Source organism: Neovison vison, chromosome 1 (assembly GCF_020171115.1).
Source record: "Neovison vison isolate M4711 chromosome 1, ASM_NN_V1, whole genome shotgun sequence".
Taxonomy (NCBI): domain Eukaryota; kingdom Metazoa; phylum Chordata; class Mammalia; order Carnivora; family Mustelidae; genus Neogale; species Neogale vison.
The window spans coordinates 242,694,213-242,712,908 of record NC_058091.1 but is presented as its reverse complement, the minus strand read 5'-3'; the positions used below and the strand labels follow the sequence as shown (position 1 = coordinate 242,712,908).

General features: G+C 36.3%; 1 protein-coding gene across 1 annotated transcript in view; it reads left to right on the top strand.

The window, feature by feature from the left end:
- SMAD5 (SMAD family member 5) overlaps nt 1–18,696 on the top strand; it is a 54,054-nt gene extending 35,358 nt beyond the window's left edge. Inside the window, exons 5-7 of the mRNA XM_044227025.1 lie at nt 9,771–9,992; nt 11,793–12,049; nt 13,610–18,696. Of these exons, the coding sequence (XP_044082960.1) occupies nt 9,771–9,992; nt 11,793–12,049; nt 13,610–13,753 (623 nt within the window). The 3' untranslated portion in view covers nt 13,754–18,696. The remainder of the gene's footprint in view (nt 1–9,770; nt 9,993–11,792; nt 12,050–13,609) is intronic.

The window sequence follows — 18,696 nt, the reverse complement described above, 5'->3', positions numbered from 1 at the left end:
TGGTATGTCTTGTTTATTTAGATCTTCCAGTGTCAAGATAAATTTTTTTTTACTTTAGTGTCTCTGTATAGATATATTCTGAAGTGAATGGAATTTGGTTTCTTCTTAATTAAATATATTGAAATATAATTGGTTTTTCATATATTAATCTTGTAACCTGCAACCTTGCTGAATTCATTTATAAATTCTGGTAGGGATTTTTGTGTGTGTGTGTGTGTGTGTGTGCTTATCTATCTGGATTCCGTAGGATCTTCTAAATATAAGAATGTATCAGTGATAAACAGCATATTTTTCTCCCTGCTATCCAATCTGGATGCCTTTAATTTTTTTTTTCTCTCTCTCATTATTAGAGGACATGTATGAAAAACCTATAGCTATCATCATCCTTAATGGTAAAAGACTGAATTACTATTCCCCTATAATTGGAAACAAGAGAAGGATGCCTGTTCTCACTACTTCTGTTCACCATCATTCTGGAGGGGCTAGCCATAACTATTAGTTCTGTTCCTAGTTTGCTGAGAATTTTTACCATGAGTGGACGTTGGATTTTGTCAGAAGCTTTTTCTGCATCTGTTGAGATGATCAGATGAGGTTTTTTTCTTTTTTCTATTTAATGTATATTACATGAACTTATTTCCTGATATGAAACCAGGCTTTTATTCCTGGGATATTCTCATGTGGTCTTGGTGTATAATTCTTTTTAATACATTTCTAGATTAGATTTACTGATATTTTGTTGAATATTTTTGATTGTATATTCGTGAGGCAGGGATTGTGATGTCTTTATTTAGCATTGGTGTCAGGGTAATAATGATCTCATGGATGAGTTGGGAAGTGTTCCCTCGTGTTTTTGGAAGGGCTTATTTGTATTATTTCTATTTTAAATATTTGATAGAATTTACCAGTGAAGCTATTTGGGTTTAGACTTTTCTTTATGGGGAAATTTTTAATTACTGTTTCAGTTTCCTTAGTTGGATCTGTCTATTCAGAGTCTCTGTTTTTTCTTGAGTCAGCTTTGATAATTTGTGTCTTGCTAGGAGTTTTTCCATTTTGTCTAAATTGTCTAATTTGTTGGCATAAAGTTTTTCATAGTATATTTTATAATAGTTATAATTTCCTTAGGGGTTAGTAGTGATGTCTTCATTCCTGGTTTTGGTATTTTGTGTCTTGGTTGGTTTAGCTAAGGGATTGTTAATTTTGTTGATCGTTTGAAAGAACCAGGTTTCTTTTTTTCATTGATTTCCAAATTCATTTGCTATTATTTTCTTTATTCTGCTCACTCTACTTTTAGTTTGCGGTTTTTTTTTTTAATAGTTTCTTAAGATGAAATCTTTGGTTATTGGCTTCAGTGTTTCTACATTTTTAGCATAGAAGTTCAAGACCACTTCTTTAGTTGCATCCCATAATTTTGGTATGTTTTGTTTTCATGCTTATTTAGTTCAGAATTTTTTTCAAGTTCCTTTTGATGTTTTACTTTGACCCTTGGATTATTTAGTAACACATTAATCAGTTTCCATATATTTTGGGATTTCCCCATTTTTTCTTTTGATTCCTAATCTGATTCCATGTGGGATTACAAAGCATTGAACATACTTTGTATGATTCCAGTTCTTTTTAAAATTTATTGAGAATTGTTTTATGTATGTTTTGTGTAGCCTGAGATCTAAGAATGGTTTTTAGATTATTAAAGAGTTTTAAAGAAAAAGAATATGTGACTTACGAAACCTAAAATATTTGCATCCCACTTGGTCATGTATTTAATCCTTTTTATATGTTCCTGGATTTGGTGGACAAGAAAGATTTGCCAACCCCGGGCATAGCAGTGGTCTATTTTAGAGACTATTCCATGTGCATTTGAAAAAATAAAACAAAACAAAAAACCCTATACATTTTGATACTGTAGGGTGTCCTAAATTCTGTGCATTTTATTTAGATCAGGTTGGTTGATAGTAGTGTTGTTCAAGTTTTCTGTATCCTTGCATATTTTCTTTCTAATTGTTGTATTAGTTGTTGAGAGTGTGAGATCGAAGGTTGGGATATCCCCAACTGTTATTATTGGATCATTTATTCTTCTTTCATTCATGCTGGTTTTTGCTTCATTGCTTTGGGGGCTCTGTTGATAAAGTAAACAACTCAGTATCATTTCGTATATTCACAGAGACATGCAAAGCATCACCACTGTCCGTTTCCAGAACTTCTCATCATCTCAGACAGAACTCTATACCCATTAAACAGTAATCCCTCTCCCCTTAGCCCTTTGGTAATCACCATTCTACTATCTGTCTCAATGATTTTGCCTAGTGGAATCTTACAATATTTGTCCTTTTGTGACTAGCTTTTTTCAGTTAGCTTAACCTTTTCAAGCTTTATTCATGTTATAGCATGTATCAGAATTTCATTTCTTTCCAAGATTGAAAGTGTTCTCTTGGATGCATATCCCACATTTTGTTAACCCATTTATCAGTTGGTGGACATTTGGGTTGTTTCTGCCTTTTGGTAGAATAGGGAATAATGCCATCATGAATATTATTGTACAGATATTTGCTGGACTGTGCTTTTTAAATCATTTGGTATCCTATGCCTGGGAGTAGAATTGCTGGATTTAATGGTAATTCTGTTTAACTTTTTGAGGAACTGCCAAACAGTTTTCCACAGCAGCTGTACCGTTTACACATTAACACTAGCCGTGCTTTAGAGTTCTTTCTCTACATTCTTGCCAATACGTGTTAATTTCCATCTTCTTTTTAATACAGTAGCCATCCTAATGGATGTGAATATGGTATCTTACTGTTCTAAAGTCACTTTTTAAAAAAGATTTTATTCATTTGAGAGAAAGAGCACATGCCCATGAGAGCATGTGGGGATGGGGGGGGACAGAAGGAGAGGGAGAGGCAGACTCCCCACTGAGAAGGGAACCAGATTTGGGGCCAGTCCCAGGACCCCAAGATCATGGAAGGCAGATGCTTAACTGAGCCACCCAGGTGCCCCTGAAATCACTTTGTTTTGAGACTTTAATCTTCTTAATTTATAACAAGTTTGGGAGAAGTTTGGTACTGCCATTTTATACATTTCTTAAAAGAACGATGTTTTTGTGTGCTTTGTATGTGTGTGATGATACTGAAGGAGTGAGTGTATGTCACACTTTGTTTTTCTGGGAGCCCCACATTTCTAAGAATAGTTAAATTTCAGCCCTCCCTAGTAGTCTTGTTAATGTGTGAATACTGTCTTTGCTTTTTCAAGGTGTAGAATTTATCTAGGACTTATATCACACTAATTTTCTTATAGTTTATACAGTCTACCTTCTCATAGAACAGAATGTCTCTGGAGGTGAATTCCTGTACCGCTCCTTTCTTGCTTTTTAGCCTCAGGTAGCATTTAAAGTCTCTCCACTTCTCTTTCTCATTTGTACATTAAACAGAATATTTACACAGGAATTATTAGTTGTTGATTGGGTTAGACACTGTGTATAATGGCTATAACATAGTGCATCAGGGGATGACCAGTAAATGGTGTTCTCATTCTCATTCTCTTATTTTGAGACTTTGGACTGGACTTACCTCCATTGTCATCTTCCTTCCCTTCTTTGTCCTAGCTGTCCAGAGATCAGCGTGCAGCTCTGTGATGTTGTCTGTTGGATAATTCTTGCACTATCTTTTGTCACAGCCAAACAGCTGAGTCCCCTTAGGGGGACCTGGCACTCAAGGCATTTTGCCCTCGTTGATGTCTTTTTTCACCAAAGTTTCCTGTCCTTTCAGTCCTATTTCGTGTTTTTTCTCTCTGTTTTATTTTGACAGAAGGGACATCAGAGTTAAACTGCAGCGCCTTGAATTGCCAGTTGACAATATGTCCTTTGCCTTGAGCAGAGCTCTTCTTTTTCTTTTCTCTGTACCAAAGTTGTCTTTTTAGTTTTGCTTAGCAATTTTTTCTTTGCAAGCTTCTGTTCATTTTTGGCTCTAGCTTTCCTGACACTATTCTTATAACTGCTTACAACTCATTTGTATGTGTCTTTGGTTGTGGGCCCCTCCCTGTTCTATCTTTTATATAAACTTCTTCATAATCTGAGCGCTTAGGACTTTTCTTTATGGGTCCACATTGGTTTATTTTTTTCTCTTCCTCCTCATCTGAATTCTTTGCAATTCAGTAATCAAAACTGAGTCTTAAAAGTTAACCATTTATTTTGTATTGCCTACCTAGTCCACCTAGCCACTCTTAAGAGTTTTTTGGATATTTTTGATTTGTGCCTTTTTTGAAAGGGAATTTGAAAGTTCCTGACTTCTCTTTCTGATTTCAGCCCCAAGAAAGATAATCCACCAGCACTGGGTGAAAAATTTGCACGTGTCCCTCCCATGCGTTACATCCATTATGAATTGTTGACTTCTACAGTAATAAGAGTTTGGCTGGTAATTTATTTTGTATATATATCTGTCTCCATAGGCAGTTCTGGCATTTAACATTAGATTGTATACCAGCTTTTATCCAAAGTTCATGCTCACTTAGTTGTTTTTTTTTTTTCTTTAAGATTTTTTTTAAATTTCTTTATTTAACAGAGAGATCACAAGTAGGCAGAGAGGCAGGCAGAGAGAGAGGAGGAAGCAGGTTCCCTGCTGAGCAGAGAGCCTGATGTGGGACTCGATCTCAAGACCCCAAGATCATGACCTGAGCCGAAGGCAGAGGCTTAACCCAATGAGCCACCCAGGCGCCCCACTTTTAGTTTTTTTTCAAACAGACTTCATGGGGCACCTGGGTGGCTCAGCAGGTTAAAGCCTCTGCCTTCGGCTCAGGTCATGATCCCAATATCCTGGGATTGAGCCCCGCATCGGGCTCTCTGCTCAGCGGGGAGCCTGCTTCCCCCACCCCCTTCCTGCCTCTCTGCTTACTTGTGATCTCTGTGTGATAAATAAATAAAATCTTTTTTTTTTTTAAGATTTTATTTATTTATTTGACAGAGATCACAGGTAGGCAGAGAGGCAAGCAGAGAGAGAGGAGGAAGCAGGCTCCCTGCTGAGCAGAGAGCCTGATGTGGGGCTCGATCCCAGGACCCTGGGATCATGAGCTGAGCTGAAGGCAGAGGCTTTAACCCACTGAGCCACCCAGGCGCCCCAGATAAATAAATAAAATCTTAAAAAAAAATTAAACAGACTTTATTTTTCATATGAGTTTTAGGTTCACAGCAAATAAGAGTGGAAATTAGAGTGAGTTCCCACACACCCTCTGTCTCCACACATGGACAGCCTTGCCAGCTACCAAAACCCTATACTGGACTGGTACATTTTTTTGTTTGTTTGTTTTTTTAAAGATTTTATTTATTTATTTGACAGACAGAGATCACAGGTAGGCAGAGGCAGGCAGAGAGAGGAAGGGAAGCAGGTTCCCTGCAGAGAGCCTGATGCGGGGGCTCAATCCCAGGACCTTGGGATCACAACCTGAGCCGAAGGCAGAGACTTTAACCCACTGAGCCAACCAGGCGCCCCTGGAGTGGTACATTTTTACAGACTTAGCTATCTTCACACATCACCCGAAATCGATGGTTTACATTAGGGTTTGTTTTTGCTGTTGTATGTTTGGTGGATTGTAACAAATGAATAATGAGAGGAATGTACTACTATCGTACTGGTAACGTACAGAAATATATCTACAGTATACAGAATAGTTTTACCACTGTAACAATCCTCTGTGCTCTGCCTGTTCATTCCTTACTCCTTCTGACCTGCAACCGCTGATGTTTTTACTGTCTCCATAGTTTTGCCTTTTCCAGAATGTCATTTCGTTAGAATCATACAGTATGTAGACTGTCAGATTGGTTTCTTTCACTTAGTAACATGCATTTTAAGTTCCCTCATCCCTTTTCATGCCTTGCTAGCTCATTTTGTTGTAGAGCTGAGTAATATTCTGGAATTTACCACAGTTTATCCATTCACCTGCAAAAGGACATCTTGGTTGCTTCCAAGTTTTGACAATCATGAATAAAGTGCTATAAACATCTGTTTGTTTGTAGGTTTTTATGTGGACATAAGTTTTTAGCTCCTTTGTGTAAGTACTGAGGAGCATGTTTGTGGATTGTATGGTGAGAGTATGTTTAGTTTCGTAAGAAACCACCAAACTGTCTTCTAGAGTGGCTATACCATTTTATATTCCACTAGCAGTGAATGCGAATTCCTGTTGTTCCACATCCTCCCCAGCTTTTGATGTTGTCACTGTTTTGGATTTTGGCCATTCTTACGGGTGTATCATGGTACTTTATTGCTATCTTAATTTACATTTACTGATGACACATGATGTGGAGTATGTTTTTATATGCTTATTTCTTATGCATATATCTTCTTTGATGAGGTGGCTGGTTATGTCTTTGACCCATTTTTTAAATTGGGTTACTTATTTTCTTGAATTTTAAGAGTTCTTTGTGTATTTTGGATAGTAGTCCTTTACCAGGTATGTCTTTCGTACATATTTTCTTCCAGTCTATGGCTTGTCTTCTTCCTCTGTTGATAGTGCCTTTTCCAGAGCAGAAGTTTTAATTTTTAGTAAAATCTGGCCTAGCAGTTCTGTCATGGTTCATGCCTTGGTGTTGTCATTACCATATTCCTGGGCCATCTAGATTTTCTGCTACGTTAGCTTCTAGAACTCTTATAGTTCTGTATTGTACATTTAGGTCTGTGACCAACCTTGAGGTAATTTTTGTGAAGGATGTGATGTCTGTGTGTAGATTAATTTTTTTGCATGTGAATATCTGTTGTTGTTGTATTTGTTGAAAAGACTGTCTTTTCTCCATTATTGCTTTTTGTTTCTTCATCAGAAAACAGTTAACTGTATTTTTTTTTTTTAAGATTTTATTTCTTTATCTGACAGAAAGAGAGAAATCACGAGTAGGCAGAGAGACAGACAGAGGTGGATCTTGCTATAATAGCTTAATTAGTTCCAGGAGGGGTTTTTTGGTCTCCCCCCCACCACCCCGGTTTTCTAGGTAGGCAGTCATATCATCTGTGAACAAATGATTTTACTTATTCCTTTCCAATTTGTATACCTTTTATTACCCTTTCTCTTACTGTATAGCTAGGACTTCTAGTGCAGTGTTGGAAAAGGAGTGGTAAGAACATCCTTGTTACTGATCTTGGCAGGAAGTCTTCTAGTTCCTCACCATTAAGTATGAAGTTAGGTATAAGTTTCCTATAAATGTTCTTTATCAAATTGTAGAAGTTATCCTCTATTCCTAGCTTGCTAAGAGTCTCACTTGTTTTTTTTAGTTCATATTTTTTTTAGAGTAATTTTACAAATAGTCATATATGTCTTTCAGGTTGCTGATGCAGACAGAGGCTTGTTTTATAAATATAAATCTTGATTAGCTTGTGCTAGAAAAACAATTTAAAATGTTAAAACACACCTGTTGAAAAACTTTGGGACTCAGCATAAGCAGTTCTAAGAGGGAAGTTTATAGTAGTGCAGGCCTACTTTAAGAAACAAAATCTGAAATAAACCGTCTAACCTTACACCTAAAAGATCTAGTAAAAGAAGAAACAAAGCTTTAAATTAACCAATGTGTTATAATACATTAGTAACATATGAAGGATAAAAACCATATAATCGTCTCAGTAGATGCAGAAGCATTTGACAGAAATCATTATCTGTTTATGATGGAAATGCAACAAAGTGGATTTAGAGGAAACATAACTCAATATAGTAAAGATGATATATGACAAACCCACAGCTAACATCATTCTCATTGGTGAAAAGCTGGAAGTTTTAAGATGAAGAACAAGATAAGGATATCCATTCTTGCCACTTACTTGTATTCAGCATAGTGCTGGAAGACCTAACTGCCACAGTCAGACGAGAAAAAGAAAGAAAAGCCACCCATACTGGAAAGGAAGAAGTAAAACTGTCATTTGCAAATTATGTGGGGGGGGTGTGTGTATAAAATCCTGAAGACTTCACCAAAAAAACTACTAGAACTAAGAAATGAAATCAGTAAAGTTGCAGGGTCAACTTTAGATCATTTGAACAGGATAGAGAGCCCAGAAATAAACTCATGCTTATATGGTCAGTTAATCTGTGACAAAAGAGGAAAGAATATACACTAGGGAAAAGACAGTCTCTTCAGTAAGTGGTGTTGGGAAAACTGGGCAGCTACATATGAAAAATGAAACTGGACTACTTTCTTAAACCATTCACCAAATAAACTCAGACTAGGGACCTAAATGTGAGACTTGAAACCATGAAACTTCTTAAAAAAACAGGGCAGTGATCACTTGGACATCAGCCTTAGCAACATATTTATGGGATATGTCTCCTCAGGCAAACAAAATAAAGACAAAAGTTAACTATTAGGACCACACCAAAACAAAAAGCTTTGTAACAGTTACAGAAACCTTCAACAAAAGGAAAACGCAGTCTGCTGGATGTGAGTATATATTTATAAATGATATATCTGATAAGGGGTAATATCCAGAATAAATAAAGAACTTATACAACTCAAAAAAACCCAAAAAACCAAAATCAAACAAAAATTAGATTAGAATAATGGGCACAGAAGCTGAATAGACCATTTTTCTGAAGAAGACGTACAGAGAGCCAACAGACACATGAAAAGATGTTCAGCATCACTAATCATCAGGGAAATGCAAATCAAATCGCAGTAAGATGCCACCTCACACCAGTCTGAATGGCTACTGTCAAAGGATTTAAGTAAGTGTTGACAAGGATTGGAGAGAAGAGAATCCTTGTGCACTGTTTGTGGGAGTATATATTGGTGCAGCCACCATGGAAAACAGTATGCAGATTCCTAAGAAAATTAAAAATAGAAATATATTATCCAGTAATTCTACTACCAGGTATTTACCCAAAGGAAGCAAAACACTAATTTTTTTTTTTTTCGAAAACACTAATTTGAAAAGATAAATGTACCCCTGTTTTGTTGTAGCATTTACAATAGTCAAGATACGGGAGTAACCTGAGTGTCCCTCAATAGATAAGCAAATAAAGGAGATAAATACACAATGGAATATTACTCAACTATAAAAATGAATGAGCTCTTGCCATTTTGCAGAAAATGGTTGGACTTAGAGGGTATTATGCTAAATGAAGTCAGACAAAGAAAGACAAATACCATGTGATTTCACACATATGTAGAATCTAGAAAACCAAGCAAATGAACAAATAAAAAAATCAGGAACAGACTCATAATTACATAGAACAAACTGGTGGTTACTGGAGGGGGCAGAGTACAAAATAGGAAAAGAGGATTAAAAGGTACAAAATTCCAGTTAACACATGAAGTAAGTTATGGAGATGGAAAGTACAGCATAGGGAATAATAATAATATAATAATATTGTATAGTGTTGTTTGGTGACAGATGGCAACTCTGTTTATCATGGTGAGCACTGAGTAAGATATAGGAATATCTAGTCACTACTGTTGTACACTTGAAACCATTATGCTATTGTATGTCAACTCTACTTCAATAATAAAAAATTAAAAAAAAATAAAATAAATGTGATATTATCCATCCTTATATTTGTATTTAGATAAGTTTTAAAATCATTGTATTCAAGGCGTTACTGATTTTTCTTTCTTTTTTTTTTTTTTTTTAAAGATCCAAACTTTTTCCCAACATCACTTACTGAAGAGACCGTCCTCCAGAGAGGACAGCAAGACTGAAGTGAAATATGTGAAAGGATTTTTCATAGAGTGCTTGGGTTCACTTAAAGGGAAATACAAAGAATCCTGGGTTTCTTATTCACTCACTAATCATTTTTTCTGTCTGGTTTGTTTACAGATGTTCAGCCTGTTGCCTATGAAGAGCCCAAACATTGGTGTTCAATTGTGTACTATGAATTAAACAATCGTGTTGGGGAGGCTTTTCATGCATCTTCTACTAGTGTGTTAGTAGATGGATTCACAGACCCTTCGAATAACAAAAGTAGATTCTGCTTGGGGTTGTTGTCAAATGTTAATCGTAATTCAACAATTGAAAACACTAGGCGACATATTGGAAAAGGTAACTGTCATTTCCCTGTGTTCAGTTGAAATCAGTCATTTGTTGTGCTCACTGTGTACCTTGAGTTGTGTAAAGTTGTCTATACCACGAGCCTGAGGCACGGGCTCTGCCCTCAAGTGTCAGATGGTAGAGAGTGAATTAAGTCAAGACCTGATCAGTCCTCTTTTCCTTATCCTTATTGTCATAGTACTTAGTCTCTGAAATCATACTATTCCTATATTTATTTTTTGAGTGTCTTCTTGACTGGAATATAAGCTTTAGAGAAGTTTGCTTTGTTCACAGCATTATTTTCAGCAGCTAGAAGAGTGCCTGGTTCATAGTAAGTACAGTCAAATATTTGTGAAATATATGAATGCTGATGAAGGATTAGAATGTTTTAATTATGGTATTTTGAGTTGAGGTACCTTGTAACAATCCCTGTTATGTTGGAGGAGCTGGGTTATAGTTAAGAAGTTCAGTTTGAATGATAGCAAGTCTCCAGTGGCTTCATCACCACCCCTCCTACCTTTTAAATTCAGATAACTAGGTTTTATTTCCATTTCATTCCACAAGACAGTTGCCACAAAATCAAGGAACTTTTCCCACGTCTGTGAAATGTCTGAGTCTTGTGTATCAAGTGGTCGGGAAGGAAAGCTTTCCCAGGTAGAGCGTATTGCCTGTCTTGTAAGTTTAGTTTTTGCCACTAGCTCTGTTTTGTTTCATAGATTTGAGAAAGTCTTAGTCCAGGTTAGATGGAACAAAAGGTACACTTATACCCTTTACCTACAAACAGTAAACTTTATTTTTACCTACAGGAGGTACAGTTATAATTGTGATGTGATTTCTTAGAGAAGAGATTCAGCAAAATACTATGGCCAAAAATAAGTTGAAAAGAAATTTCTGTTCTTTTTTGACTCTGTTGCTAACTTGGCATTGATTTTGTGGGTGAAATGCCTCACTTCTATGTATTGGTTTTCCCACTACAGGAGAATGATCTTAGAGAAATCTACCTGGTGAATTATTAAATTCTACAATCTGTTTTCCCATCTTTCCTAGTATCTAGTTTTAGGGTCCCTTCCTCCATGGGTCATTTTATTTGCTCAGAACAAAAAACAAAACACTTTTTCGTACCATAGCCTAATATAAGTCTTTGACTCACATGTGTATGAGGTATGAGTGTACAGGGATCGTCTTTTTAGCGATTTTTGTAGTGGTGAAAAGTTGGAAATAACTTCAGCTTTAGCTGTATAATTTGAAGTTTTAATATTGAAACTGTGTTCACATATTACTTACATACATATTTTTAAAATACCCAAGCCACTCTTTCTTAGGGAGATAAAATAAATCTGCCATTTAAAGTCTTTTCCTGTGACCTGAAATTACATATATGACTTAGGGTCTTTTTTAATGCTCCTGTACTCCATTAGTAAAAAGAAAGCAGAGCATCTTGTCAGTTGACTCTTCGTGATAGTTAAATTAACTTAGCACCAAGTGCTTCTTTGAAAAGACTGATCATAGGTGCTTTTTGGTCTTTTTGCATTCGCTTTGTCTCACAGAGATATTAAATGATTGTTGGCAAAGAGAAAATAACCCAAGAACTGATAAACCTGAGGCTTAAGTCTTATTAGTTATTTAAGGACCATTGTAGAGCTCTTGATTCTCTTTGGCGCAGTGTAAGGCCCTCTAGTGGTAGCTTCTGTCTACAGACTGCTGGGCATTTGCTTTAGGTTAGTGGGTATTCTTGGTTGCACCTTACACTACCTCTTTGGTTTCATTATACTGCTGTATTAAGGTGAATCTTGTAATGCTTGTCTTTTTAAGGTGTTCACCTGTACTATGTTGGTGGAGAGGTGTACGCGGAGTGCCTCAGTGACAGCAGCATATTTGTTCAGAGTAGGAACTGCAACTTTCATCACGGCTTTCATCCTACCACTGTCTGTAAGATTCCCAGCAGTTGCAGCCTCAAAATTTTTAACAACCAAGAGTTTGCTCAGCTTCTGGCTCAGTCTGTCAACCACGGATTTGAGGCAGTGTATGAGCTCACCAAAATGTGTACTATTCGAATGAGTTTTGTCAAGGTGAGTGGGTGGTAGCGTGTAGCTTAATTAGAGTCACTGTAAATATGTATATTATATTTCTCTAGGTTATGATTTTAAAATGCCTTTGTGAAGTGAAAGTATTTACTTTTGACCTGACTTAATAGGTTTTTAAATGATACTCTTGATTTAAAGCTTTAAAACCACATAGTAGGTCTAAGTTTTAATTTTATAATCCAGACATTATATAATCCATGATACTGATACTGATTTTGATATTGAATAGGGGCTGAGTTTATAAAGAGCTTTGGTTAAAGACTGAATTGCTAGAAATGTTAAAATTGCTTTTGAAGTTCCTTAGCTTCAGCAGTTTCAATTATTATTAGATCCCACTGGGGTAACTTAAAAAATTCTTCAGAAGACTAAAATTATCTTCCTTGCATTTAACCTCTGTTATTAAGGATTTGCAAAGTTGAAAGAACTTTTCAAATTTATCATTTGCTCTTGGCCTGATTTTACTGGTCTTCTGAAAATGATGGTTTGTGAGAAAAATTAGGGAAGAATTTTAGTGACACATACAAGCATCTTGTACTCTATCCATTTGGTCCTTAAGGATTTAGCCAAAGAAGAACAACTGTGAAATGATGCTCTGAGTGGGCTTTTCCTTTTTGGTTCAGACCCACAGTCCAGTGTTGCCTTGCTGCTTTGCTATAGGTCTTTTTAATGCATCAGTAGCCCCAAAGGCATTCCCCCTCCATAGAAGCATAACTTCTTAAAAAAAACATTTTATTTATTTATTTATTTGATTGAGAGAGAGAGAATGAGGGTTGGGGAGGAGCAGAGAGAGAATGAGAAGCAGATTCCTCACTGAGCCGGGAGCATGACTATGCAAAGAAGCGGGGCAGGGATGCGAGTCTCAATCCCAGGACTCTTACGAAGTGTGCCACCCAGGTGCCCCAGAAACATGACTTCTATATGTTTAGTCTCTACTTGCCCATTTCCCCCTTCCCAAGCCTTATTTTTCTGGGCCAGCACTACCGTAAGCTGTAAAGCAGAGAGCTTGGTGAATCCAGGCACATAAATGTGAAAAAAATTCTGTTTAGAATTTTAAGCTAAAGTGTTCCAGTTTAATTCATCCCAGCTACTTTAATTACAGTTGCATGCTATTGATCAGATCTGTAGTGTCTTACCTCATACTTAAAAAAAAAAAAAAAATCCCAAACCTGAAAACCCAAAACTTTTTCATAGCAAAATCTGATGTGAACTTATATGAGGCTCTTTGTGGGTTTTATTTATCCCATTAAGTGAGAATGTATCTCAATGCAGAAATAATAGTGTTTTTATTATGAAATATTGTACTTTCTGAAGTACAAAACTTTACAAACTTCAAAAAGAGGAAGAATTCTGAAACTTATCTCGCTCTAAGGGTTTCTATTAAGTGGATCCTATCTCTTTCACTACTGTAACTCTTGCTTTTAACTCCATGGTGAATTCTGAGATTGGTTTTGTGGTCTTTACTGTCTTTGTTAGTATGTTAAAATTGTTTTAGGCTGGTTGACAGTTTAAAGAGGGATTTGCTATGATATCTTTTCATTTTCTTAGGGCTGGGGCGCCGAATATCATCGGCAGGATGTTACCAGCACCCCATGCTGGATTGAGATTCATCTTCATGGGCCTCTTCAATGGCTGGATAAAGTCCTGACTCAGATGGGCTCCCCTCTGAACCCCATATCTTCTGTCTCATAGTGTAGAAGTAGTCTTTTCAATTATATTATTAGTGGACTTGTTTTAATTTTAGGGAAACTTTCAGTACAGATACTGTGAGCTTACATGGAAAACAGATATTATAGCTTATTTTTTTTTCTACATAATTGTGACCAATACATTTGTATTTGTGATGAATCTACATTTGTTTGTTAGTCATGTTCGTGTGATTAACTCCCGAAAGTGTTGTGAGAAATGCAAAGTAAGTGTTATACCCCAGTTCACAAGTTTGGCATTGAGCTTAAACTGGGACATAATTTTGCCTTCTTGTCCCAAATGACTTGTTATTTGTTCTTTTTTTTTTTTTTAAAGTAATACATCACATTATGACAAGTTATAATAGTGTAAGAAGGTATGCCATGAAAAGTCTTCCCTCCTCCTCTTAAGCCTACGGAAGCTCTACTTTTACCAGTTTCTTTGTCCTACCAATGTGAAGAAAGTGTAATTCATTGTTTCATAAAAGCATATGGTAAGGGCTGAAAAGAAACTATAAAAAAACAACAACACCGTTTTATTTGAAGGAACACTATGCACCGCTCTTAACAGGTAGTGTTCGGTAGAAGCAAAGTGATAGTTTTCTAGGTGATGTCATAAAATTTACATTTAATACAGCTAAATGTTTGTCAGTCTGTTGTGACTTCACTCAGTATATCTTTTGTAAAACATTTCCTTTTAAAAAAAAAAAAAATTGTAAACAACAGATCTCCAGTATATGTCATTTACCCAGAATCTGTCGTAAGTACTACTTTATAGCTAGTGACAGTGCACGCACGGCCGGCCTTGTTCAGCTTTGCTGCTTTTGGCCAATGTTGCAAGAACTCTAATTTTGACATGCATTAATCTTTTATTTTGCACTTTGATGGGTGACAGTTTTTAGTGTAACCTTTTGTGAAACACGCTCAAGTGACTTGGACTTGGATGCTCACCCTTACTTCCTTGGTACCCCTTTTGTATTAACAAACACTTGCAGTTTATAGAGGACAGTTGTAGGAAGTTACACTTTTTCTAGCTCTTGGTGTATTTTCAACCTAGATTATAAGACTGTTATTCTGTAGCTCCAACTTAAGGGGCCTTTTTAATTCCCTACTGCTTTATGGGTGTTACTCATGTTGGAAAATCACACACTTAATCCCATTGCTCTGAGTGGCGTCAGTTGCCCTGAGCAAGGAAAGGACCTGTGTACTGTAGCCGAAGAGCCTCTTCAGTCAGGCCCTGAGTTGAGGCTCCTGGTCTGGTGCTTGAATGAATAAGCAGTGGTTGTGGAGATAGTTGACTTTAAAATAGTCACATATGAAAGACTGCAGACTGTTCTGTTAACGTGCGTGCTGGTTCTTTCCCCTTTTTTTTGGTACTTTTGTGGATGCTAGTCTCTCAGAACAGTTCTCAAGAGAGGAAAGACAGGAACAGTCTAAAATACCCATTCAGTCAGTCATGCTGGAGGGCTTTGGGTAAAGAACGTTTAACCTCATTTTCTAGAGAGCAGTCAGATGGACACTTTGTTATGGCATGAGAACAGAGACATTATAAAAAAAAAAAAAGAAAAGAAACGACCTAATGTACCTATGGGAGAAAGCTATTTTCTGGTGCCTTTTGAAAGTATATAGAGCCATGTCAGTCTTCTGTTTAAAATGTTAGTTTGGTTTGACTTTCTACTTTGCCCTTTCTGCTTTTAAGAGAAGAAAAAATGCATTTTTTGAGAAGAGAATGCGGTTCATTTTGTTTTCTGTGCCATTATTTATTGCTTTTACAAAGTGCGGCCAGTGGGTGGCTTTCGTGGGTGGCTCACCTTTGGGTGAGGTGCCATATGTGTTTCAGTTCATGGTCCTTTGTTGGGTAAAAGGATCCTTTCTGACCCTCACCTGTGCCTTAAACGTAAGTTCTACATGGCATGCATTCTTTATCTTCCAGTTGTGTCAGCCTCAGGAAAGAGAATTACTTGCTCCGTGTTTGAACCTAGCTACCCACATTATTCTTTTACTTACCAGGCATATGACACAATCTTTGGAACAAATTTATAAGAAAAAAAAAAACAAACAAAGCACACTGGTTGAATAACAGATACATGTAGTCAACTTCAGTGGGTTTGAACTGGTAGAAACTATTGAATTGTTTTATTGATGTTTTCAGTTGAGTTAATTGAAATTTGTTTTTATTCATGCCACAGCCTTTAGAGTTGGCAAGGTTTCATGTGATTGGCCTTTTCTCTGTTTTCCCCAAGGAATTTTGTCTCATGAAGGACAGTACTGAAGCTCTTAACTGTTGAGAGTTTCATGGAAAAGTATAAGCTTGTTGTATTTCCTAAAAGTGATTAACTCCACATGCCTGGATTATAAGTGAAAATTGTACTCAGTGGAACTGCTTCTCTAATTCCCAAGGGTGCCCAAAATCTATGGATGGGAAATAAAAATTGCTAGTGACCAATGAAAAGAAGACACTTCTGGAAGAAACCTTTTCAGAAAAATGCAGTTTTAAAATTTTATTTGATTTCTAGAATGGTTTATAGTCAAATTTATGGAAACATCAACACCACTGGAACAATCATGTTTTATAGTGTATAACATATTAACATATGTGAGCTGGAAAGACTGGAGTCTGGAAATAATAAAATTACAACCGGTTTGGTAAATGCAGAAAGAGACATAGAATCAAAATTAATCTGAGTAATGAATTATTGCAACGGAAAGATGGTTGGGGAAAAAAAAATTAAAAGTTTCATTTGATCAGCATCTCTTTAAAATAAAGTGTTATGGTCTTTTTGGTATTGCTTGGCTTAAGTTATGGAATGTCAACTAGTAGGCGTGTTATTGATCTACTGAAGCTAACACTTTTTCTTTAGGGATTGAAGAAGACATCAATCAAAATGTCAAGTTATATACATCAGAATATAAATCATTTTTCACATTTTATTGTTAAATAAGGGAACTGTGGTAATAGAATTGGCTGGGTTTCTGAGTTGAAATCCACAGTAAGATTACTAGGTAGTTCAGTGAGCTGTATATCTCATTGTACAGAAAGAGGGTGTAGCTACTTTATGCTGTTCATAACATTTGACAGTGAGATATCCGTTTAAGATGTAAAATGATCAATAAGTGTTCAGATTGAAATCTCTTGTCAGGGTAAGAACTGGGCCTCACATTATAAAATCCTCAAGGGTACCTGTGGGAAACAGTCCTCCTGTAATAGTACTCTGTTGAAGGAGGAGGTTTATATAAAAAATAAAATCCTACCAGTAGCAGAGAACCTCTAAATAGTCTGGTAGTACCTGTTTAAGTACTGTCTTTCTGTTACAGAGAGCATCTGTATGTCAGCTTAGATACCATTTCTTTATACTCTTTTTAGTTGTTTTTCAGTATTACTTTGGATTCTTATCACTTTCCCACTTAAAATATATTAATATCTTTCATGCTTAAGAAGGAAGGCTCTTCTGATCATTTTGAATTCATCTTCTAGTGCTGATTTCAGTTTGGATCTGTTAACTTTTCAGAGGGTCTGAGCCCTTCTCTGTCTTATTAAATCCTCGCTCACTCTCTCAGCTAGGAGTATAAATATGTGTCCTCATTATGCCAGTGAGCTAAAAAGCAAGGATATTTTAAAGTAGTAGATAGCAGGGAGGTTTCAGGCATGTTTGGTGATTTTCATGGAAGGGACTTTTCCTGAACATTGGTTTATGGTTGGTCTCTTGGGATACTACCTAGGGCAGCTTTATGGGGGTAATCTCAGGTTTGAGGCCTGTTTCCTCTGGAGCAGCAGCCATTTTCCTCGATGGTACAGGCAGGATTTGGGGGAGGTTTTTTGCTCATAGAAGATGCATGTATGGAAAGTGATGATTCAAGGCATTTCTTCTGTATAAGCAGTTTGCCTGCCGGACAGTTCTTTGGAATCACTGGATTACAGTTTAGCATTTCCTAATTTCAAGAGGTAACAGTATTTATCAAGCCTTTATTAATTGGATTACTCATAATAGAAACTTACCTTCTAAAGTACAACTGTGTTATAACTGAAGTGTTAACCTGAAATTGGATGGTGTACAAAAACCAGTAAAAGGGATTTTTACATAGCAAAAAAGTTTTTTGTTTTTTTTTTTTAAGGAAGAGCTTATGATACAATACTTGCTGGTTAGCATTTGCTGTAAAACAGGTGATGGGATGTTTTGGTGAAAAGATCCAAGAGCAGGATTCTTCTGTCATTCATGGCAGAGTGAAAAAGGTTGGTGTGGTCTTGTCCAATAATTCAATTCTGAAAATTCTTGCAATCATCGTAAACCGTTGTCCTTTAAGGATTCATTTGAAGATAGTGTTCTTAAAAAGTTCAGAATTTTGTGTACAGGTAGGTTCTTTTCCCTAATTAGTAAGTAGTGCCTTGTTGCTACGAGCTGGTGTTAACTGTAATAAAACTACAGTGAGGCCAGATGGTTCCACATTCCTTACTTTTATAAGGAATTTTTTAGAATCAGATTTTCCCTTCTCATGTCATTGGAGATGATATTGCTTTGATTTATTCATGAAGTATTTTATGTGTAGGGACTCTGGAAGAAAATAGTTGGGCAAGTGATTTTCTTGATCTGGTGGGTTAAAACTGCATTTTGAAAATCACTTATTTTAAAATTGGGTAGGATTGTAATCAAGAAAACTGGATGTTTGTATGCACCTGCCCATCTTCTCTTAAAAAGATACTTCATATGCAGATGATAAAGACCAAACCAGTGGCTGCACTATAGATCTGCTTCTTATTTGTACTTGTTCTGCTTCTGTTTATGTTGTAGAAAATGAAGTTCTAGCAACATACTTCAATTCTGTTGCCTTTTTGATACTTATAAAAATGTATTAGGTTTTACTATATTGTGCTTTTCAAAGCCATAACTCTTAAGAACTTTGTTTTTGCATATTGTTTGCTAATACTTTATTTTAATAAATCTTAAAACCTGA